A 25758-nucleotide genomic window follows, 5' to 3' on the forward strand; every position below is an offset into this window, starting at 1 on the left:
TGTACTTTAAGTATATTTTGAGGCTAGTACTTTTGTATTTTTACTTAAGTAACATTTTGTATTCAAAGCTTTGGCTTTTGATAGAGTATTTTTTGATTTTGGTGTTACTACTGTACTTTTACTTAATTAACAGATAATTCATTAAAAGAGCCGAGTACTTCTTCGGATGTAACTTGTCAGGACCCAAGACATTTTAAAAGAGTGTTTTAATCTGCATGAGGCCTTTCTGGCTAAATATTGGATAAATACAACAAAATAAATAAAAAATGTTTCCAAAACTCAAATATTAAGGGGTTACATGCCTTAGGTTTTGATTATTAATGTGAAAATACCAATGAATTTAACCAAAGTATTACATTCTGTGAAGATGTTATGTTGTTTTTGATAGTTAAAGGTTTCCAAATACTGTTCTTGCTTTAATATTAGAGGCCAAATCTGATCATGTCACATATATTTTGTGCTCTTTTTTGTACGATGTTAGTCCCTTGTTGCTGAACACGCTGGAAAAGAGATTTTTAAGGTAAGGTAACATAAAATGAAACAAAAATGAGGAATTTATTCATGAAAGCTGGTGGAGAAAGTTTTATAACAATGTTTTGTATGTAAAATCTACTCTGCAAAGTAAAAACTAACAGTAAGTGTCAAACAAATGTGGAGTAAAAAGACCATTTTACTCTAAGTAGTACTAGTTGAAGTATAAAGTAGCTGCAGCAGCAACATGTAAGTACTTAAGTACACATACGTTGTGATTCTTAAGTACAGTATTGGATAACGTACCTACAATCCACCACTGCTCCATGCAGTATAAAGTCATAAACCAACAAGTGCTTCACTAAAACTTTACAAAACTATGTTAAGTGTGACATAAAATAATCTGACATTAGATGATTTAGAGTAATGGGTCAACTTAAGGAATCACTGTAGTGCAAAGACAATCTAAAATGGTGTTGTGTCATTTATACTATTTGTACATCACGTACATCAATAAATCCACATCTCAGAATAATCATATTGTTTATTTACTGATTGATTTATCCATGAAATATAAAGTAAAACAGAAAAACCCTGACAGCAGAAAATTTAAACAGTCTTTAAGAAAATAACATTTTATCCTCTAGTTTAATTTCTGTGTATTTATTTAAATATGTTTGCCCGACATTGCTACATTGTTCTGTGGTAGAAATTTTGACACATATTTCCAAAGAGAAACATTTCTTCTTGTGCAAAAGATAGATAAACAAACTGTCATATTTGTACAATATCCAAATCCATCCCTCTAATAAGTTCCTTTAATAGTATTTATATGTCACTGTGACCTGGGGTCTGTATCAGAAAGCAGGGATAACAAACTCTGAGTCTGACCCTAAAGTCTGAGTTGGAAAACTCTTTAGTTTTTCGTCTCCGAACAGCTGATCAGAGTCAGTTCAATCAACTTTGAGTGAATGAAAAAAGCCATCATCAGTGGAGCTCAGATGATCTGTGATTCACGATGGCAACAGGTAAAAAAAAGGCAGAACCTTATTTTAATCTGGTGCATGTTGAGATATTAACACATGAATATGCAGACTTTTCTACATCCTTTGGTGACATGCAATGGAGGTTAAAATACAGTCGATTTCAAATTTTAGACATCGGTTTGAATCTTTGGCCCGACAGTGTTCAGTGGCTTTATTTCAGCTACTTTAACAAATGTTGTAAATTTAAAAACAGCCACTGAAATTCTGTTAAAAGACGTTCAGACTATACGCAGCCTATTTAAAAAAACTCAGTTTCATTCAGCAGCTGTACCATGATCCTGCTCATCATAAAAAATTACATATCATCAACACTATTATAGGAATTATGTTCCATTAATGCGACCAATCATGTTATGAGTGATAGAAATCATTTTTCATGCATAGGCCAACTGATTTTTACAATTTAAACCCCAGATTTTTTCCAATCATTTCATTTCTATGATTGAAACTGAGATTACACATTGTATGCAATAAACATTTCAGTAAACGTGCTCTAACAAACTGACAGCTGTCAGTGTAGAGTCACAGTGTTACCTATAAAAACAAACAAAAAAACTACCACTCGCAAAAAGAAGGACATGCAGGGGTTTAATTCTGAGCTGGGGTGACTCAGTCTCGGACCCTTTAGACTATCATCTGACGACGATAAAGCAGACATACGCAGATATCAGTTTAAAGAGATTAAAGGTGATTTGATGTTGTGTGATATTTTAATTTGAGGGCAGAAACTGCTGTTCAAAGAAATTACTGACAGGGCATAAAGCCGTAACTTTAGATAGTTCTGAGTAACAAACTAATATCCAACCAGGATTTAGATTCTGACATACAGTAAACCACCACTGTAATCACCGCACTTCAATGTGCTCTTTGATACAAACTACATCAATGAGGAAATGAAATCACGTGTCTGGCTCTGTCAGAGGGAGGAGACAGAGAGAAACTCAGGGTTTGTTGAAGAAAACCTGCCACCAAGCAGGTTTGGCTCTCTTTCAGAAACAAAACCCAGAGTTTCCCTCATCTCAGGGTTAACTAACTCAGACTTTTCACTAAACCCACTTTCTGAAACAGGGCCCTGAAGACAAAAGAAGACAATAGTTACATTTGTCAGAGCTGAAGTGAGATGAATATCACGCAGACTCAAACCACTTGATTCCTTCATTATCAGTTTATCATTATGTTCAACAAGGAAACAAAGGTTTAACCTTCAATTGTGAGAACCACTGAACAAACAGATGTTTATGAACAGATACACAAATTGGACAGCTGCTTGCCACCAAAGTAATGTTCAGTGTTTTCTTTTGGCACACAGCTGATGTTTGTTTGTTTGAGTCTGAGTTTGAGTCAAGTGTGTTGTGAAAGGGTGGAGAACATAATACTTAGCTGATGAGTAATAACAGCCTGTTAACAACCAAAGGCAGCGCTAATTATTTCAGATTCATGACTCTGGTTGGCATCAATTGCTTGATGAACACAATTTAGGAGGGGGGGTGTTCTGTTCAGGGAACCTTTTATTTGTTTCGAGGAACCTTTTCTCCAAGAGGGACCTCCATCAGTTTCTGTAAGTTGGAAAAAAGAAACACCGATGTCAAGTCCTTTGTCTTAAACATGACAGAAATACCATCTAAACTCAAAGACCTTTAGTTACAAATTGAAACACACTATTAAATACTTGACATGAAAATTTAAATTTAAAATCTTAAAAAAAAGAGAGATTTTTAATTAAAAAAACATTTGTGACGAGCACAGTATTTAAAAAGTTCTGTGACCTGACATAATTATTGCTTCTTAGATAAATAATGTACAGTGCATCTCCCTGTACCACCCTGTTTTCTTCCCAGGCTGGTGTATTAAAACATTTTGTTTTGTAGGTACTGTGAAAAGAGACAAAGATCCTCCACCAAACTTGAAACTCCAACATTTGGACAGCTGCTCTGGACCAGATTAGTGCCTTGCTAAAGAGCATTTTAACTGTGTGGCAAGAGGGACCAGGATCCTTGCAGCCAGTGTGGTGAGTCCAACCACTGCCCTTTCATTTGTAAACTGCCTCCCTGACCCTTGTGACAACAGATGGATGTTTCTTACCTTGAGCAGTCGGGCATGGTAGGCATTATCGTCCTCGTTCTCCACTTTCTGCTTGTCCACCAGGTATCTCTCACAGGCCCGAAGCAGCTCATTGGCCTCGTAGAGTGGAGCAGGGTCCAGTGAGTGAGCGTTTATCAGACTCACCAGGTACTCCTTGTAGTGCTTCCTGCAGGAACAGAACTTTTGTTAAAGATTTGTCTTTGACATGTGTTACGGGTTATCAGTGAGTGTTGAGAGATGTGAACACACTGTTGTGAAGCATAGGATATAGGGTTGGGTACTGTTCATAACTGAACCGATACAATACCGGTACCGGTATCTGGAATTTGGTACCAGTACATTATTTCGGTACTTTTTAAAGTCTAAACTTCTCAGTTTCAACATTTTATTGATAACATTTAGGAACAGTGCTGCACGTTAACTTTTGTCTGCACATTTTTTTGTCGCCATTGTTGCTGAGTTTGAGGTCCGAGTCATGCGCTCTCGCTCCGCCTCCACCTCACGTACCGAAATTTGGCACTGATTCATTTTAAGTGAATCAGTACTCGGTAGTACCGACGTGAATCAGTACCGAGTTTCGGTACCCAACCCTAATAGGATATCAGAGAAGAGTTCTGCAACATGTTTAATTTTCAGAGACTTAATTCAACACTGTCTGTCTCCTTAACAAACTCAACCTATAACCCTAAACGAAGTCTTACTTCTTAACACTTCCTTAATAAGTGAATAGTGACAAAGATGACATAACAAGGAAAGAATGCAGTTGCAGTTTAGCAATAGGAAGAGTGTATGATACCCAAGAGAAGAGTGTGTTTCTTCCTTTTTAACCACACCTTTTAATAAACTCCTCTACAGTGCAGTGACTGTAAAAATAGCTATAGCAGTGGTAACATGTTACTCAGTACTGTACTCGAGTTTTGAATTACTTGACTTTTTTCTTGACGATTGTTTGGCAGACTATACTATGACTATTTTTATTACAAAATATACTATTTTTTTAATGACTGTTTTATGACAGTTTTTGGGACACACTATACTCTCAGATGAAAAAACATCTAAACCCCATCAAATTAGTGCTTGTAGCCTTGTAACTCTTATCTGGCTGCACACAGACTTGTTGGTTTCATATTTTTTTTTCTTTTTATTATTACATGATGGTGTTGAAATAAAGAGACGTATAAAATGAACATGTCTTTGTATGGTCCTCCTCCTTAAACCACAATCAAAGTTATAGTAGAATTCTTCATTAACAATGTCCTTAAAAAATCATAGTATTGCAAGCCATGACAGACTTCATGAAAGCTCATAGTATGTAATAAAAATGTCATCAGTATACCTTAAGTAAATTAAGAAAAGTCATATTATAGTATATCATAGAAAATCATGAATTTCATTAAAAAGCCACAAGGCTACAAAAAAAAAAGACAAAAAAAAAAATCATTATATAGTATGCCATAAGAAGATTTGTGGAAAAAAAGGTGACAGTATGTCATAATAAGTATGCTATAAAGTGAGTTTAGTATGCCAGAATAATTTCATAAAAAGTCATAGAACAGTAGGTCACAAAAAATGTAAAAAAACAAAAAAAGGTGATAGTACAGTAAGCCATAAAAACATTGTATAAAACGTCACAGAATAATGTGCCCTGAAAATGTCACAAAAAGTCATGGAGTAGTACTTCACAAAAAATCTTATTGTATAGTATTTCCATAAAAAGGTATACTGTACTACACAATCTAATAAACAACAAAACTTGTGTTTGTGCCCTTGTCTTCCATCTTCTGGTGATCCCTCCCCTTTCTGACTTGGGTTTCAGCCACCAATCACAGGCCAGCTGGATCCATCACCGCAGCACAATGCCACTTAGTGAAAATGCCAGGCAGCTGTGATTTAATCAGAGCAGTCCACCCCCTGTGTCTCTCTGTATAACGTTAAGTTCTGTGATAGATAACCCTATGGTTAATTACAAATTTCGGTGTGCGTAAGTAACGTTAACTTATTTTGGCCCTTATGAGTGATATTGGGATCTGGGCTGTAGGTTTGTTTATTTTTCTCATGCATGAATTGCTCCCTACCCCACGCATAGATTACTGACTGACTTGTAACACTAGGATTTCTGTAAGATAAGCATTGCAAGACGGGTTTTTATTGTAATTTGTTTCAGCTGCAGTGAGTTAGTGGGAATTCTGAAGGAGTAGGAAATCTGTATGTGTTAAACTGTTAAGCCGAAAGCTTGTAATTGTGAATTTTCCTCATTCACCCAATCAATAAACAATGAACAGCAGTGCTTGTCTGACTACATGGCATTTATGTAGCACCCTTTATTCCTAGACACATAGTGTTTGTAACAATGCCATAAAAAAATCATAAAAAGTCAGAGTGTAGTACATTCTTCCATAAATAAATAAATAAATAAATAAACTAGAGCACTCGGAGAGCACAGACCTCTGCCAAGCAGCTCGGATTTCCCACCATTTTATTATTTTATCTATTTTGCTTCAACTGATCACCACCAAAATGTTACCATCTGTTCCTTGTCCCATTATCAACCTTTCCTGAAAATCATCAAAATCTGTTCAGAACTTTTTGAGTTATTTTGCAGACAAACAGACCAACGCTGGGGAAAACATAACCTCCTTGGCGGAGGTAATAAAGTCATATTATACTATGACACAAAGACCATTAAGAATGTCGTCGTATAGCATGACATGAAATCTTTATAAAAAGTCATCTTTCGTGATTTTTTTGAGGGAGTAGTTCACTATGACATCTTTGTGACATACTATGACTGTTAATGATTTTTTAATGGCATACATTTATAATGCTTTTTTTGGTGATACATATGCTATTACTATGACTTTTTATGAAATATTTTATGATTTTTTCTGACATACTATACTATGACTTTTTATAAGATTTTTCACAACATACTATACTAGGTCATTTTTAATGGCATACTATAGTATGAGTGTTAATGATGTTTTTATGGCATACAATACTACGATTTGTATTAAAATTTTTACGACACTATACTATGACATTTTGTACTATTCTTTTATAGCATACTATACTATGACAATTTGTGACATACTATACTGTAACTGATTATAAAATGTTCTTTGGGCATACTAATTTGTAGTATGAATTTTTGTTAAAAAATTATGGCATTTTTTTTTAACATTTTTGTGACATACTATACCATAGCTTTTTATGATTTTTTTTTGTTACTGCATACTATACTATGACTTAAAGGATTTTTTTTTTAAATGGCTTACTATAATGAGTTTATAAAAATTTTCAAGGCAGACTACACATTTGTTGTGGCATACTATATTATGATGTTTTATGACATTTTTTAGGGCATAGTGTACTGTGACTTTTTATGAGATTTTCATGGCATACTATACTATGAAATTTGTCAGTCAGACACTCACTCGCAGAGTCCAGCTTGTCCCGGCTGTGTTTGGAGGCCACATGGTGAATCAATTTGCTGACCTCCTTCATCTTTCTGCTCCATCACACAACAACCATCTGTGTCACAGAGGAAAAAAAAAACAGTCAGTGACGCATCTGATTAATTCTTTTTTAAATTATTAATAAACAACTAAAAACAAGAAAACAAGATGAGTTTTTCAGACAAGGTAAAATTAACTCTTAAAAAAAAAGATATATTCATGGCCTCGATGATTGAAATTAACATAATATTTTTGTGTTCCAGTATCCCAGGAAATTGTCTCAAGATCCACTCAAAACCTAAACTTAAATTTAGGTTTGAACTTTCCAAGATAATTTCCAACTTCATAAATCAAGTTCACTAAATCTCAAGAAACTTTTGTTTGTATTCCAGGTTTTACCCGGAATTCCAGAATTTGTTTGAACACTGAGATAGTAAAAAGGTGACGTATTTAAATGTTTCTTTACTTCCTGAATGTGATGAAAGACAGAGTTAGATGAGGAGGAATGAACAAGCAGTTTTACCAGTTTGAACTCCATTAGAAGGATCTGTGTTGAACTCCACACCACTCCTCTGCAGAGAAAAAAGGAAAAAAATCAAGAAAGGTCAAATGGCATTCCTACAATATAAATTGGCAAATATTTCCAGATGTGCATTTATTCTAACCTGTAAAATTAAATCTAAGTTTTCACTAACTGGTATGCCATCATGTAACCTCTAAAATATTGTTCTCCAGGAAGTATAAGTAGAAACACTAATGTACAAATAAAAAAAACAGTACTTGTAAACAGCCAACAGACTTAACATAATTACACCCTACAAATGACGACATTATGTAACATTTAGAGACATCGGCTTACTCCAGAGTAGAGGTATGGAGCAAGTCTTTAGTCATGCCAAATAAAGGAACTACAGCTGATATTAAAATCTGCGACAAAACACAAGACAAAATAAACATAATCTCTACCTGCAGCAGGGCCTGTAGTCTGGGGGGCTCCCAGTCTCTAAGGTAGAATAGACAGTCCCGCGGGTGATGAGCATGTAGACCTGTGTAACTGCACTGGGGTGTCTTACATACCGTCTGCAAGACAGAGCAAAACAAATGCAGTAGAATCACAGGAGGAGGATCTGATGAGGTCAAAAACCTTCCCAGACAAAAGTATAAAATAATCTGCCAGAAACAACATCTGAAAGACGTGATTTTTGAAACATTTTGTAAAACAGTCAAGACCTACTAAACATGCTTCTATCTGCAGACATGATGGTGGTGGCAGTGCTTTGTTAGACTGAAGTAAATCCTCTTTATTAAAGTAATGTTAACTCTGTAATCCAATCAATTTTTAAGACCTGTCAACATCATTTATAAGACATTTTAAGGCCTTAAATATAAAGACTGGACTTTTAACCTTTTAAGGATCTGAAGAAACCCATGCTGTATGCAAATCTGAGATCAAGTTCTGTCAAAAATGCACAACAAAGAGTTACTGAAAACAAAATGAATGCTTTTTCTACTGCTTACAGTTGGTGATTTTTGTATACAGGATTCTAATACCTTCTTAAACATCAAAGTCAAGGACTCTTTTACGGACTTTCCAGGCTCATTTCCCTCAGGACCCAACGTGGCATAATTTGAGATCAAGGTTTATTAGTTACAATACTGAGAATTTTTCAAATAAGAACTCGAAGGCTTTTCAGAGGCTCAGACAACGATGAAAAGTGTGATCACTTCTAAAGTGTGGTGTGTTACAGGGATGGCAAACAACGTGGTCTCTTACCTTCTGTAAAAAAAATTATGTTAACTGAGCGATAGAGACAGAGAATTTAAATTCTTGCACAGAATGTATAAATTCAAGCACTTTCACTGACCCATATCTATTAATATCTATTTTCCAAAACTTTCAAGGCCTTGATTTCAAACTCCCATGGGAACCCTGGGTATACCACATAAAGCAAGTGTTACTTTTTTCTTGATGGTGTATCCTAATCTCACCTTGTGGTAGGGGTTGTTGCAGCCACTGCAGAACTGGTACCTGCACTGGGAGCAGCTGAAGTGCATGCAGCCACCTTTGGTCAGAGCGTACTGGAACCTGCAGTGAGGACAAGCTGCAGCACATACAACATACTGATTAATCTATTTATTCCAGACAACATTTAAACAGTGGTAATTAAGTAAAGGTACAAAGTTAATGTACCTTGACTTTACATTGGTTCTACTTTGCAAATTCAGATTCACATAAAATATTATTGACAAATATTATTATCATTTTCTTTACAAAATTACAAAGTAACAAAAAGGGAAGTGATTAAAAAACAAACATCACAACTGAATCTAAAGAAAGTGATTCTGTGGCCAGACTTAAAATTAGAACTGGAATGTATTAGTTCATTAACCGATAAGATGATTGACTGAAAATGTATCGGCCACTATTTTAATAATGATTTTAGTAACTGTTTAAGAGCATTTGCTGGTTCCCTTGAAATGTAGCAAAGCAGAAGTTTTAAAGTGGCATAAAATGGAAATATATTATGTACAGGTGCCTAAAATTGTGCCCAAGTACAGTACTCGAGTACAGTTACCTCCCTCCACTGCCTAATGCAGCTTCATTTAGTTACAGCTACAGAATAATAAAAGAAAGTGATTCAGAAACAAACATCAGAAAGAGGGATGCTCTTTGTCTTCAGAAAAAGAAATTCTGGAACAAGTGGGTCAAAGGTACTGAATAAATGAAAACCTGAACAAATCTCAGGAGAGCACTGGAAATGAATCTGCTATTGTTCTGATGTATGTTTTGTAACATAAACTGCTATCCAAAAATTAAGAATTGGAAAAAAAAGGAAAGGTTCATGTCCTCACTTATGCCGTTGTCTCTCAGGAAGCCAGCCAGGCCCTGCCTCTGGTACTCCGGATCGTTCTCCCTCTTCCACTGCTGGAACTGCTCACAGGACAGATCCTGGTGCTGAGACTCCCACTGAGATCACAGAGAGGGAGTTCATGAGCTAAAACCTCCTGCACAGTTTGTTCACTGAAGAGCTGCCAAAGATTCAAGGCTGAATTCCTTAAACTGTATGAGACTTTTCATTATCTGTCATCCAATGTCAGATACCGCCTCTAAATGCAATGAAAAATGGAAACATGAAGTGCTTATACTCACAGGTTTCTTGCACTGAGCGCAAAAACTCTTACGGCAAGATGGGCAGGTGACCTTCAGCTGGTCTCCATCATTGATAAACCCGGACGTGCACTGAGGAGGAGAGAAATGCTATTTATGCTTCGTCATCTTCAGACCAGACTAAATCTAAGTATGTTATTTCTACTGTGTATATTAACTGTCCTATTGTTTATGTTTGTTATTTTATTTATCTTTTGCTACTCTGCTGTATTTTTCCTCCCTCATGTTAAGGGGGTTTGATGTTCACACTGTTGATCCAAAACTATTAGAACTAAGGGTCAAAGTCCACAAGTGCAAACTTCATGGTCAATTCACTGCTTGTTTTCATGAGGCATAAAGTTCAAACATTTTTCCTTCATATCTCTGGTGGAGTTTATTGCAAACAATTCATATTTGGATTTAAGTAAGAGTATAATTAGTTGCATTATATGTTGTTGTTTTTTTTTTTGTTTGTTTGTTTGTTTGTTTTTTTTAACCACAGCCACGCCTTAGTTTGAGAAAGAAAAGGGTTGTTACAATTGTACCAGTTCTCACATGAAACCACTGAGGCTCCATAACAAATATTTTCTGCATAAAGACTGAGCAGCTTCATGTGTAGACTACCCCCGAGGATCACTGGTACCTCTTTATGTGGATTGTGATACAGAGTTATTGTATGAGGTAGCAAATATACAAAGCACGGTATGCAAACTACAGGTGAAGGAGGAAATCAGATTGTGAGAGCTGATAAAGGGAATAGGGAAGAACAAGTCAGCCTGTTATTGATGAACTCACGTGACAGCACCACAGGAACTTTGGATCTTTCATCAGAGCGTGCTCAGTCAGCTTTTTATGGAACAGCTCATACACATCGAGTTCCAGACAGTCCCGCAGCTGGAAAAACAAAACAGGAAATACTTTACTGGTCAAAGTGAAAATAGAAAAATGTGGCACCTTATTACATCTCTTCATTTTTTGCAGTTTATTTCATGTGTTCTTTATAGTTCTATAGTTTTGGTTTGTGTTTCTCTCCGTGTTCTCTGTGTATGCTGACATTAGTATGAAGCTCTACAAAATACTCATCCATATCACCTTCCTTTAAGAGATTTACATAGTTAAAAAACATAAGGGATACTTTGAGACATACAATAATCTTAAAATAAATATATGTTTAACATCATGTCCATAGCAAGTAAAAATGCAGCTTTTTTTCAAAGTAAACTACCGAAGTTAGATAAAATCCATTTAGCTCCTTAGCTCTTATTGCTCAACCAAAGTCCTGTTAGTCCGTCTGTGAATAATAAGTAAGAAAATACTTTGCACGTAATGGTACACAGCATCTTTTCAATCCCATTTCTTCACGTACTTTTTCTACATAATGTGCGTAATCTTATATCTCATTTAAGTTTTCTTTTACCTTAACTTTAAAGTGAGACTGTGTAACTTTTGAAAGAAGAAATAACACAAAATTAACCTTACAAATGAAAAGTTTAAATTCACAAGCTGAAGATGAACCTTTATAGATGATGTTATACAAGTAACATTATGACTGTCACTATTATTATTGTTTTTTTTATTAATTCATGAATTATCATAATATTGTTTTCCCATATCTATTTATTTCTGTTATTTTATTTATTGATTGATTTATTTATTTATTTATTGAGTGCATTCTTCTTATCATTTGCCATTATGTTTGTTTATATGGAAAAGAGGCATGACAATACCCTATGTTTTGTTAGCTTTAAAAATTATACTTCACAATGAAAACATTCAAAACAATAGACTCTGGGGGAGGCTGATATTTGTGAATAATAGTAAGCTTTCAATAGGTATTTATATAACTGATATTACTTAATCATTATACTGAATCAGTGTTTTACTATTGCTACTGTGGACTGTGATTTTAAAGGCCCAGTGTGTAGGATTTAGGAGGATATTTGGGCAGAAATGGAATACAATACATATGTTTTCTTTAGGCATAATCACATGAAAATAAGAATTATTGTGTTTTTGTTACCTTAGAATGAGCTGTTTATAGCTACATATGGCGTGAGTCCTCATCTACAGAGATCGCCATTTTGCAACAGCATGTTTTTACAGCAGCCCAGAATGGACAAATGGCTCTAGATAAGGACATTTGTGTTTTCGCATTGGCCACCCCCTCTGCGACTAGTGTCACAGATTTTTTAAAATGTGAAACTGGTTTATGCAGCATTTTTTATTTACTTTTCATTACCTGGCCTGTTTGTTTTGAAGAGGAAGAGACTCCTGCAGATAATTCAGCTCCCAGTAAAAACCTCCTGAACAATTAACACTAAAGAAATTCTAACCGGGAGAAGTTAGTTTCAATGTGCAATCCTCACTGCTAGATACCACTTAATCTCCCTAAATCTTTCACACTGAACCTTTAATATTTACCATTATCATGACTTCATCACTGCTCAGCAAAGTTTACATTGTCTCACTTTAAATAAAAAGATGGAAATGACGTAAAGAAATACCTGCTGTATATACTGTATATACTGTTTACAACAACCTTCTGAATAAAAAGGAAAATAAAATCATGTAGTTCATGACATTACATGTGAAATAAATTAGAATCAATCCTCTTGCAAAGCTAAATCTAAATCTATACTTAAAGAGAAGCAGCCAATCAGAGTTCTATTTATAAACAATGACTACATCATGTTTCTCTCTCGGTGTACCTGTATGTCCAGCGTGGAAAAGTAGCTGTCCAGCTGTTCGGGGTCATTGATGTCTGGCTCACCGCAGACAGGACACACCATGTCTCTAATGTGTTTATCTCTCACAGCGATGGTGAAATGCTGCCCAAAGCAGTCGTGGCACACGGAGCACTGACAGGAAGTCAGAGACTGCATCTGGAATATAAAGAGGAGAAGAGGAAGACGTTAACAGCTAACAGTGTAATTGGGTTACTTTACTTAAAGGCAGCAAGAAAGTTAAAAACGTGATGTAAAAATGTGACACAGTAATGTGCTGTGTACGATGCCTAGTTTGTGATGATACATCTAAAAAGTTAACCCGCAGATTTGTCTGCAGTGTTAAACTGTGTGTGAAACCACCAGATATAAACTCTTCATCCACCTTGCTGCGGGGGAAGATGCTCAGACAGCAGGGGCACTCGTTAATGAGGAGACGCCTGATGAAATCCTTGTCGTGCGACTCCTTCACAGCTTGCACAACGTCCTCCAGAGAGTAGGTGACATCTGGCTCTTGAAGTAATGAGAGGACGAGCTCGCAGCGCCCCCAGCTGGGCAGGTCGTACAGTGCCAATAGACGCCTGCACATCCTCTGCAGAGAGCACACAAGGACAAGCAAGGAGTTAATATATAATAGCGAAGGCTGGAAAAATTAAATCTACAACTTTTCACTACATAAAGTTGCAACATTTATGAGGTATGAACGCTTAAAGCCCTCAAGTGATTTGCAGTGCAGCCTAACCTGCTTATCTGGGTGTCTGGGATCGATCGGTGGCTCGGGCTGGTCGCTCCAGATTCGCTGGTGGAAGGGCTCCAGGAGAGGGCGCTGCAGCAGAGACAAAGCCTCCTTCACCTCTCCTCCACTAAGCCGCAGGGCCTCCTCACACTGAAATGCATCTCTGAAGCCCAGAGAGTGCAGCTCCTTCATCTGCACACAGACAACAAGCAGAATATTATAGCTAAATGCATATATACCTTATACCCAGTAGTGTTAGAAGTACTCGAATCTTGGACTCAAGTAAAAATAACAAAACCACAGTGTAGAGTCACTCTGTTGCATGTGAAAGTTCTTCGTTCAAACGGCTACCCAGAGTCTCAAAATTGGTTCATTTCTACTGTCAGAAGGGAAGAATAACACAAAACCTTCTGTCTATGTATGATTTAGCTCTATTAAGAGAGAACGTGTCTCGTCTATTTACAGGGGACACATGACTCCCAGAAAAGTTCAAAAGTTTGAAGTGTCCACCTACTACTCATTAACAAGGGTGAAGAGGACTTCACGACACTCCTACATTTCACTTCCAGCACACCACAGACTGGCTTTGTTCTGAGTTATCTTTCAAGGTCAGAAAACTGGGAGACACTCGAGATACGTCCTGTTTTCTCATGTTTTTCTTTTACCTGTAAAAAGCTACTTATCAGCCTCAGTGCAGTCGCTTGTTGAGACTCTGCTCCCCCTTGTGTACTGTCCAAGCATGAATAAAGACTTCTCAGGAGTTCTCTCCTGTAGTTTCTTGACAATAAGTTATCAAGAACATATGCAAAGATACTTTAGGGCATTTATTTATGTGCTCATTAAAAATTGAGTCGTAAAGTCGTAAAGAAACTAGAGGATTTTAGTGGATGCACTCCAATCTGGGAACCCATCAGCTACTGACCCGACGATGTCAAAGCCTCTGTGGGAAAAGGCAGATATTTCGTGAAGCCAGTGGATATCCAGGCCAAAATTTTCTCTTTCCTGCACTGGTGATTTCAGCTTCTCTCTATATCTGCGTATGAATGCAGATAAATTTAAAAAACCCAAATATAAAGCTAAACTGTCGCCAGACAATAGCCTATGAGTGCCAAGATTGCATTTCAACCAATACATTCCACCTCTCCACACGGACTGCCGCTTAAACGTGATTTAACAAATTAGGTAAATTTAATTTTTAACTGAGGAACTGACAAAACTGCTGTGCTGAGTGCCACTGAGTGTCAAGTTTTTCCTGAATTTGTTTTTGGAGGACAAAGTTGTAAAAAAGCTTTTGACTAATTGTGAAACAAGACGAGTAATCTGAAGACATGACTTTAAGCTATGAGAAATATTGATGCAAATTGACATTGACATTTTATGGGTACAACAATTAATCAGTCATACAATAAAACAGCCAGCAAACTTTATTGCGCACTCTTTGATCAGTTCCAGATTCTAATAAAATAAATTGCCAGTTTTTAGACTATTTAATTTAGGTAGGTCCATTTGTGTCTACTTAACTTGTGAACTTGGCTTTTTTGTTAAATGAAGACATGTAAATAAATGTAAAGGTATTTTCAGTTTTGGTACCAAAACATATATCTGTCTCAAACTAATTTAAGACAAAAGGTGAAAGACGTTGTGCAATATGCAGAAACTACAGTTAAAACCTCCACCAGCTCTCGCAGAAATATATGTCTTTGAATGTCATTTTAATTGTCCTACCTTGACCTGTCTGTCTCTGAGCAGCTGTCTCACGGCTCTGTCTGTGTCTCCTCCTGCTGACAACCAGGCCAGCTTGGCCTCAGCTCTGGACAGCTTCACATCTTCACCTGTGACACTGGGACCACTCAGCTCAGCCTCCTCTCCGTCTCTCTCCACCACTGGTTGTATCCCAGAATCCCCTGCTTTGTAATTGAGCTGGACGGAAGCCGCCATGGCGCAGATTTCATCCAGCAGGTGAGGCAGCTCCGACGTCAGCCAATCACAAGGGTTCGTGTTGCTGCCACCGCACACACAGATGGCTGCGTACACCTCCTCAGCGCTGACCCCACGCTTTTCTGCTTCCTGTAAAGAAGAAACAGGATGAATCTTTGTTTACTTTATAATTGTGTCTGTAAAACATTTCAATACTGTGGCGAATGTTGCTCCCTATAGCAAAAATACATAACATTCCCTAGTTTAAGCTTTCCAGTTGTAGGATTTGTTACATTGTTTGTCTCATGTGAAGGTGCTGGGGTATTGGTTTGTGAGAAGTATCCGTGTTGACTTACTCTGATCTGGTGGATGAGAGAGAGGCCGTCTTCCCTCATCATCTTCTGTCTTTTCAGCTCCAAGTTGACTCTGGGCTTCGGCTGGGGCCTCACACCCAGCTGGGGTTGATCTTTAATGCTGCTGGACGGAGTCTGCTGGAGAGACTGGGGCAGCGAAACTCCAGCAGAGTCTTTACATGACAGGTTGCACATCTCACACACCACAGTGGGATTGGTGTTTACGTAGGTGCAGAACTGGCACATCCACTGTGGAAGAGAGAGAAAAGAAGGAAGAAAAAAGACAAAGTTATAAATGTTAAGTAGTTGAAAGTAAGAAAAACTTTTTTTTTTTCAAAAAAAAAAAAAAAAGTTGCCTTCTTGTGTAATTCATTAAAAATCAATTCCATCAGAGATTCATCATGAGTAGCAGTGAGACAAACCTTTGTTCCAGAGTCAGACAAAGATCCTGGGCTGGACAACACTGGTGCGACAGGTGGGCGTGTGGCCAGACGAGGGCGCTCACACACCTCACAGAGGATGCTGCTGCCTTGATTCACCACTGTACAGCTCTTACACTGCCACTCTGAGGGACCAAGCACAAATACAACTCATTCAAACTGCTACACCTCTGAATGCATGTTTCCTTATGTCAATACCATTTTTGTCATCATATTTTCATTTTCCTGGGGTAATTTTTTTTGACAGCAGAGCTTTATTGCTATGATTTTGGCCCAGTCCAGTAGAAATAGGGCATTTTTGAAAACAGAGACTTTCCCTCTTTTGTGCTGTGGTTGTATGCCTACATGCACCAGTCAAGTTTCTCTTTGAGTTTACATCCATGTCTGTGAAAACATGGATGCGCCAGACCCACTGTCCCCACGACAACACAGAAGATCTATACCAGCAGCACAGTTTGAAGTTGGGCACCCAAGATGAGTGTCACCAATTCAGTTTCTGACCAAATGTCTCCCGTTCTGTTCCTGAAATATGACACTGAATACTGGCCAGAAAAGTGTTTTATGCAGAACATTATGATGTCACGGTGAAGCTGTCCCTTGACCTCTGGATAAAAAATTACTTCATTATTTTATCCTATTAGACATTTGTGTGAAGCTGTCATATTAGTGTATGAATTCTTGAGTTATTTTGTGATGTCACACTGACCTTAATGTTTGACCACAAGATTCGAATCAGTTCATTCTTCAGTCCAAGTGGATATTTGTGACAAATTAAAAGAAATTCACTGACAGTGCTCTTAAAATATCTTGTTCATGAGAATGAGACAGGTGCAGGGTCACACTGGCCTTGACCTTTGACCACTGAAATCCAAGCAGTTTAATCTTTTGTCCAAGTGAACATTTGTGCCTAATATGAAGAAATTCCCTGAAGCTTTTCTTGAGATATTGTGTTCACGAGAATGAGACGGATGCAAGGTCATAGCAACCTTGACCTTTGACCCTTGACCACCAAAATCTTATCGCTTCATCCCAGAGTCCAACTAAATGTTTGTGCCAAATTTGAAAAAATTCCCTCAACGCTTTCTTTAGATAGTATGTTCACGAGAATGGACACACAAGGTCACAGTAACCTTGACCTTTGACCACCAACAACTAATGTCCAAGTGAACATTTGTGCCAAATTTGAAGAAATTCCCTTGAGGTGTTCTTCAGATATCATGTTCACAAGGATGGGGCGGATGGATAGATGGATGGACGGACGGACAGTGTGACATGCATCAAAGGTTCCACAGTTGGAATGTGCTCTAAGTCTATCATTATTTATATGTATATATATATATATATATATATATATATATATATGTCTTAGTCCCACCTGTGTTGGGAGATGTGGGAACTGACATCGGACTTTCTTGAACAGTGGATGCAGCTGTGGCGAGTCGAGGCCGTTCGCAGGTTGTACAGAGGACGGCTCGCATCTCATTCACTGTAGTGCAATGTGCACACTCCCAAGGTGACAGGGATGGACTGGAAGATAACAGAAATTTACGGTGTAGTCTAGCTATTCCTCTCCTCTTTAACAGCCCTGCAACATCAGCATTATTCATTTAGTCATTTAACCCATATATTTATCCAGCATGGTCTAATGAGAACAATTCACTTTCTTATTTTTGGATGGGTGCAAACAGAGAAAAACATTATCATTACAAGACTGCAAATAAAGGCTAAAACTTAAAAAGCAAACCAGCATTAAGTAAAACATGAAACACATCAATATGGGATGAAAGCAAAGTTAACCTTAAGGATCTATGACTAAACTGAGAATTTAAAATCTGCAAAAGAAATCAGGTGATTCTGCTTAAATACAGCTAAAGTTTAATCCACCTGAGTGCAGAAAAAACATATGAAAGTCTTTTAAAACTGAGACCACACTGCTGCAAAATGAAGAAGTACACCTGACAGTGAATTCAAGTTTCTTTGTCTCCTCACCTGGATGTTTTGGCTGGTGTAATAATAGTTCTGCTATGTCCTTTGCGCTCAGGGTGAGAGTGGAAAAGCTTGTCACAGTTCTCACATAACCTCTGGATGCAGGTGGGGCACTGAGCGTGCACAGCAGAAATCCCACAGATGGTACAGGTCCCTACAGCCACACAAACAAAACACAAGTTAAAAACTCAAACGCAGATGTTGCATTCCTGTTTTAAAGCCTGTTGTAATCTGGCATACCCTGTTTGATTTTCTGCATTTTATCTCTTTTGTGATTGGTTCTGGTGGGGTGGCGGTGAAAGAGGTCATCACATGCGTCGCAGAAAGCTTGATTGTCACAAGATGGGCAAACCAGAGATGAAGCGGCACCACACAAATTGCACTCACTCGCTGCTGGAGAGCCTGGAGAGCAAGACAGAAGAAAGTTTGTGGGTGTATTGAGGCTTGGATGCCGGACTAGTAACATGCTCAGTGCCCCGTGAACTTATAACTTCAACCTAAAAAATTTATAAATAAACAGACATTCACATTTGTCTAAAATACTAAATCTAAATTTGTGGCAACGAAAGAGACTAAACTGCCACACAATGATGAAAGCAGCTTCATCAGGATATGAGGTGTGGTGGCAGCTCACCTGTCGATGGTTTCAGAGGTTGTCCAACAGGGCCTGGAGTGTGTTTAGGTGGAAGAGATGGAACCTGGGGTTTGTCCGCCTGCTGCTCCTCTCCAGGCAGGAAAACCACAGCGTCACTCACCACCAGCTGATCCTGAAGATCCTGAAGAAACAGGCATCACATTTAAAACTCTTTACACTTTTAATATGCAGCAGACAGAAGACTAGAATTACCACTTTGCGCCAAATTTTGCCATAATTAGTGTACTGAGTGTCTTGAGTTATGCCCAACATATTTTGCAAGGTCACAGTGACCTTGACCTTTCACTACTAAAATCTGATAAGTTGGTCCTAAAGTCCAAGTGGAATTTGTGCTAAATTTGAAGAAATTCCCTAAAATGGTTATTGAGATATTTTGGGTTACAAGAATGAGACAGATGCATGGTCACAGTGACCAGTAAAATCTAATCAATTCATCCTTGACTCAAAGTGGACGTTTGTGTCAAATTTGGGAAAAAAATAAATAAATAAATAAAAAAATAATAATAATTCTCAAGGCGTTCTTGAGATGTCGGGTTTACGAGAATGAAACAGACAAGGTCACAGTGACCTTGGCCTTTGACCTAGTATCACTTCATTCTAATCAGTTCATTGTTCATCATCCTGATAACATAATGCCTCCAGCCAATGCTGTGGCCAGTACAAGGGCATAAAAATTATAACTGACTGATGACAGTGATCAGAGTGCATCAATGCTGAAAGACTTTAACTTGCTTATAATAAAGGATTTGTTTTATGTAGTTGCTCTGCAGTAACAATTGTCCATTTTAAATGTTTCCCCGAACACGAACACACATTCTTGTTGTTGTTAAATTAAATTCACTTTGCAGAAAATTCACATTCATCAACATAATATTAACAGCTGATTTCCCTAACTGTTAGAATATGTCAGAATTGGTCAATAATATGTGATTTATATTCTCTGTTTGTTGGGGAAAAGTGCAACAGCCACTGGAAACATTTGTACAGACCTGCTGAACGATGAATGGGATGATATCTTTGAAGTAATCTGGGTGAGGGTGGGTGCCCTGAATGAACAGAGGCATAAGAAATGGAACATGGTGAATTTTATACACAAAACAATTGTGGGTTAGGGTATTTAGATGACTGCTCACAAACAAATACGAACCTTTATGAGCATGTCCACCTCTGTGCGTAGGGTCATGACCTCCAGCGTCACTGCAGAAACTTTTGCAGTGTCTGGTTCAGCGACTTCCTCAGGGAAACTGAGGCCGTCTATCTGCTGATTGGTGTAACCGTACAGATACAAGACTGTCCGACCTCCCTAAGAAGGGAAACCAGGATTAAAATCAAAAAGTTGAATGACTTTCAGACTTTCTCCTGGCAACATATGCCATCATTTTATACGTAAAATATTTAAAGACAAAGGCCATCTTTATTTTAATGTTCATTTCAGTAATACATTTCGGTAGTGAGCTTGGCGTTGTGGGAGCCAATCTATGCACTCTTATTTGCCTCATAAAGACAAAATGCATAAAATGTATTGAGAAAATAATGCAAAAAAAATAGAAATAAATAATTTACAATAATAAATAAATAAAGGGAAAATGAAAAGGGGAAATAATAAATGAACAAATAAACTTGAAAATAAATACATTTTAAAAATCTGTTTAAAATAAATAAGATAAAAAAAAATAAATGCAAAATAAATAAGTACTTAAAAAAATTATCAAAATACATAAATACATTTCAAAATGCATTTAAAATATGAGTTCATTTTAAAAATAAATTCAAAAAATGGGAAAATAAGTACAAATAGGGGAATCAATACAAAGAAAAATAAAGAAGCAAATTCAAACAGATATATCAATTTATTTAATTAATCAAATAATAACGACTTTCTTTTTAGCATTATTTTGGTACATTTAATGGCATTTTAATTAATTAATTAACTAATTAAGCTATTTCTTCCTTTTTTTTTTACTGTGGCAGCTTTCATCCTCCATACACTCAAGTTTTGCTCAAATCTTCTGTGAAGGTAGAAATACAGTGAAAAATGGATGGATGAACTAATGGATGTTTAAGGCAGAACTATATAACCTTTGCTCACCTTGATGGCATCCACTGTGGTTCTGAAGACAGGGTTGTTGTGCTTGACACTCCTCCAGTATCTGGGCCTGGCGGGACTAGTCAGGTTACAGCCATACTTCTCCAGGATACTCAAGGCCTTGACCAGTCTACTCAAAGACTCCAGAACCTTAAGTCAAAACAAAATTAATGTGATGAGTTAGTAATGCCAATGAGGCTGTTACATGCACATACTGCGCAGTAAAACTGAACCAGCGACTGTTCTTTATGAGGCGATATGAATGCAGTTGATCCAAATTCGTTGGCAGGTTTTATTTATGTTTATTTATGATTCCAAAGTACATACTTGCACATGTGAAAGCTTTAATAGAAACACTTTTTATAACACTGACAAATCAACTTCTGGAAAATATATATATTTTTATTGCCTATTCTGTCTTAACGCAGCATAAATTGTGTTCTTTATCGTTTGTGTAATCTCACATGTATTTAGCTGAGTATTGAGGCTCTGTGTTGCTATACATTTTTGTTACATTACTGCCCCGAGTGGTCAGATATGACTACCAGATAAAGATGTGTTTTCTCTGAACAGGACACACTGATTAAAGCCACTTTTGAAAATGTTCCTTTAGTAAAAGTTTGCAAGTATTAACAGCAAAATGTATTTAAAGCAATAGAAGTAGAAAAATGTCCTCTGTGACTGTACTATCACATATGATGTCATCAGATGATTCTGACTCATGCATTAATGTAAAAGCAGGACTTTACTTTTGTTGTAAGTTGAGGTGGAGCTCATTTTGAACTATTGATTCATAATTATTTCCATTATGAATTAATCCACTGATTATTTTCTCAATTAATCCACTAGGTGTTTGGTTTGTAAAAAAAAAAAAGTGTAAATAGTGAGAAATGTTCATCACAATGAGCCACGGCCCAAAGTGACATCTTTACAATGTCTGTTTTGTCCAACCAACAGTCCAAACCTTAAATAGTTACAAAATAATTTTCTGCCAGGCGTTTCAGCACATTATCATATGTTTTTTGTGCACGAATTTTATTTTGTCATGTTACTAAAAATGTCAGATAAATGTATGAAGTAGAAATACAATATTTCCCTCTGAATTGTAGCTCAGTAGATGTGTAAAATGGCATTACAAGTACCTCAAATTTGTTCTTAAGTACAACGCTTGAGTAAATGTACTTATATTCATGGTATGTCAGCAAAAATCTATCAGAGCAGCACCAAAAGACACCAGAAAACTTTACCTCCTGCCTGTTGCGGCAGGCTGTGTTCTCCCTCAGCATGGCTTCCACTCCAATGTGACGGTACTTCTCTGACAGAGGCAGGGAAATGCCTGCCATGGTCTGCACCTCTGCTTTCACATCCTGAGCTGAACCTGAGGAGGAGAGGAGGGATTGGGATCTCCTCCTGACCTCGTCCATCTGGACAGATGCAGGGCTGTTGCTCATTGCTGTCAGAATGGAAAGATGACTATTTTGATTATCAATTTCTTGTTTAAAATAAAGCACTAATATCACAAGTGTGAGAATTTGCTGTGTTTCTCTGTTTCATGTCATTCTCACCTTTATGTTTTCTCTGGGATACTGTAATATTTTTCACATATTTTAAACTAAATGATTGATCAAGAAAATAACCAATACTTGAGTAAGCACTTACTGGAATAAGGATGTATATTAATTGGAAAAAAAGAGGCATCTTGTAGTTAATCTAAATTCTGAGAGCTGGCTGCATTTCAGAGCAAATATTAAATTTGTACAAGTTGAATACAAGTCCAAATTATTAACAATTCACATGAATAGAAAATGTTTTAATCAATCTGGACTTCAGGGTATAATTGAATGATTAACCATTTAGCCTACAAAATGCCAGGAACACCCCAAAACAAGATTAAAAAACGCACTATTTCCCACAGACGATGCTGACATCTTAGTCAGCCAATTGACAGAACAGTCAATACTTGATCAATGAATAAATTCTGCATTTTACACTACATTTCCATTAATACCCCTGAAAACAATAAATACAAAAAAATAACAAAATCTATCATTTATATGGGAAACATTGTAAATACAAGAAAAGAAGGGATAAATTAAGATGGGACATCATTGTTCCCCATGAGGGTAATACACAAGAAAATAAATAAAGAATGCTTTTAATGAAATATATAAAAGAAAAATAAGAAATTAATGGACTTAGAAAAATTACATTAATCAGCAATACACATCACAATAATTTCCCAAGATCATTTAAAAATGTTACATAAAACTTCTGGTTTCTAAATCGATTCAACTACAACTTTTCTTTGGTTGTTTGTTTGATTTACTTTCCTTATCTAATTTTATGTTATGTTTTGCAACTTAGTTCTGAAAAGTGCTGTATAAATAAAGTTTATTGTTATTTATTATGTTATAACAAATATTGTCATCATCATTATTTATTCATTTATTCCTTTAAAGCACTACTTTTGTGTCTGAAATATGCTTTACTAATAGAGTTTTGTATGATTATCGTTATTATTATTTCTTTAAATCACTTTGAATTATCTTTGTGTCTGACATGTGCATTAGAATTAAAGTTTATTAAAATTATAATAATATATATGTATATATTTTAAAGCACTCTGAATTGCCTTCGTGCATGAACTGTGCATTGTAACTAAATCTGCCTTGCCTTAAACCAGTCATCTATGTTTTAATATTCTGGTACAGAAAAGTGAACAGGGTAAAGGTTTCCTGTAAATGCCCACCATTTATTTTAACAACAACCTGTCAGCAAAGCAAAGGTTTATTCTGACATAAAGTGTCGTCAACAATTTCACTTTTAATTCAGCATATGACGACTGGTGGAAAGTCCGGACTAATCATAGTTTCACTCCAATGGACGTCACAGTAGAAAACAGCTGAATATGAAATCATAAACACCACTAGACAGCATTCTTAGTTGTGTGACTTCACCATAAAATTTTATTCATTAGGTGTGAGCTGTCAGTTTTGAAGCGTATGCTAGCGATTAAACGCAGATAACAATTCCTGTTAGTGGGGAAACCGAAACTTTGAGTTACTAAAAAAAACTAACATACCTGCTCAGTTATCGTCGTCACTAGCTTCGACGGTTGTTCCGTGCTTCGGCCAGCAGGTCGAAAGTATTTATGTTTCCATTAATTAAAAATATGATCTTTTAAGTCCATACCAGCAGTCAGTGTGCTACCTGATTTGGTTTTGTGTTGTCTCTGAAGCTAACGTAGCTTTAAATGCGGAACTTGAGATTGACGGTTTATGTTCCGGTCCTACTTCCGGTCTGATTTCATTTTTCAAAATAAAAGCGGGATAACCACAACTGGGCAGAAATGTATATATTGTGACGGCTCCTTGGCCTCTGACCTCCTTTTTGTTTGGTGCCTGGGATCTGGGGAATGGCTCATTAGGAGAGATGGCTAACACCTGATTTGGTGTGAATGCTCACCTATTTATATTGGGGCCTGAGCAGTCAGTCTCTCTCTCCTCTTTGGGTTGCTGGGTTTGTTTGATCTTGGGTTATTTAGTTTTTTTGTTATCTTACATCTAAACACATTCCCACACACTTCAGACATTACTGATAACTGACATACACATTTAAGTTAGTTTATTTAAATAAATTTGTTTTTTCTACTTTAAAGTCATGTGTGGTCTCGTCAAAACAGACTTTGGTAGTATGTTGTGCTACTTTTTGGTGGAGTATCGCACATGACTGTAGTGTTTTGTTAGTTTGGGGAGCTTTCATCTAATCCATTTTTGGGCTCATCATTTTGAGGTAAACGGGCAGTGATAAAATGTTTGGTATGGCATTATTTTGACCGGTGTTCTCCTCAGTCAAGCATAGCAGCAGGCTCTGCTAGAGGGTCTGTTGAAGGGTGTTTTTGAAGTGTGGCGGGGAAAGTGGTTACAGCAGTTGGCTTGGGATCATGTCCAGGGTTTTTTGGAGAGCCACTGTTTTTATGCAGTTGCTTTCCAATGCCACTGGGTTACAGTGAGTAAATACCCACCACCGGTACCTGTCTGAAGACTAGGGATGAGTTTAGTTAGTTAGTTAATTTTACTGGTCAATTTAGGATGGGGAGACTCCAGTTCTTTTTGCCACTTGTTGCACAATGTACAGTTTACCTCATTTTTGATTATCTAGGTTGCTAGATTTGGTTAGTGGTTATGGCTAACATTGTGGAGGAATTCATTCAGTATCCCTCTGAGGAGTTGCTGGAGCAGTGCACCAAGGAACACTTGATCAAGACTGCTCAGCATTACTCCATTGAAGTTGAGCCCAAGCGGACAAAGGAAAACCTGAAGAGTATCATCAAGGCTCGCACAAAACTTGCAAGAATGTGGTGTGCTGATGAATGGGGGAGGTGAGAGTGGGGTAAGTACTTATATGACTGGGTTAACATTTGAACAGCAGAAAGAATTGCTGCTTTTGAAAATGGATCTTGAAAAGGAATTGGAAAAAATGAAATACAAAAAGGAACAAATGAAATTGGATTTGGAAATGCAAAAATTGGCATTAATTAATGAAGGTAAAATATCTGCATCTGCTTTAAATGTGGAAACCACTGGTTCACGTTTTGATGTTGCCAGTAATTGGAGGTTGTTGCCAAAGTTGAATGAATGTGTTGCTGATTCAAGATGCT

The 25758-nt window shown here is 37.0% G+C and overlaps 1 protein-coding gene across 1 annotated transcript; it reads right to left on the reverse strand.

The window, feature by feature from the left end:
- Nucleotides 1-997: 997 nt before the first annotated feature.
- On the reverse strand, nt 998-24364 carry LOC125881935 (E3 ubiquitin-protein ligase RNF31-like). The gene is made up of 24 exons (XM_049565402.1): nt 24181-24364; nt 22346-22551; nt 21102-21248; nt 20160-20315; nt 20002-20058; nt 18992-19133; nt 18598-18759; nt 18361-18511; nt 17747-17898; nt 16354-16496; nt 15935-16180; nt 15387-15728; nt 13668-13853; nt 13311-13517; nt 12911-13084; nt 10998-11096; nt 10206-10295; nt 9908-10022; nt 9044-9156; nt 8021-8134; nt 7578-7626; nt 7034-7130; nt 3600-3765; nt 998-3073 (listed from the first exon to the last, which is right to left on the reverse strand). Exons 2-24 carry the CDS (start codon nt 22547-22549, stop codon nt 3026-3028), a joined length of 3360 nt encoding a protein of 1119 aa, XP_049421359.1. The 5' UTR covers nt 22550-22551; nt 24181-24364; the 3' UTR covers nt 998-3025.
- Between the last annotated feature and the right edge of the window lie 1394 nt (nt 24365-25758).

Source organism: Epinephelus fuscoguttatus, linkage group LG21, assembly GCF_011397635.1.
Source record: "Epinephelus fuscoguttatus linkage group LG21, E.fuscoguttatus.final_Chr_v1".
In the NCBI taxonomy this organism is placed as follows: domain Eukaryota; kingdom Metazoa; phylum Chordata; class Actinopteri; order Perciformes; family Serranidae; genus Epinephelus; species Epinephelus fuscoguttatus.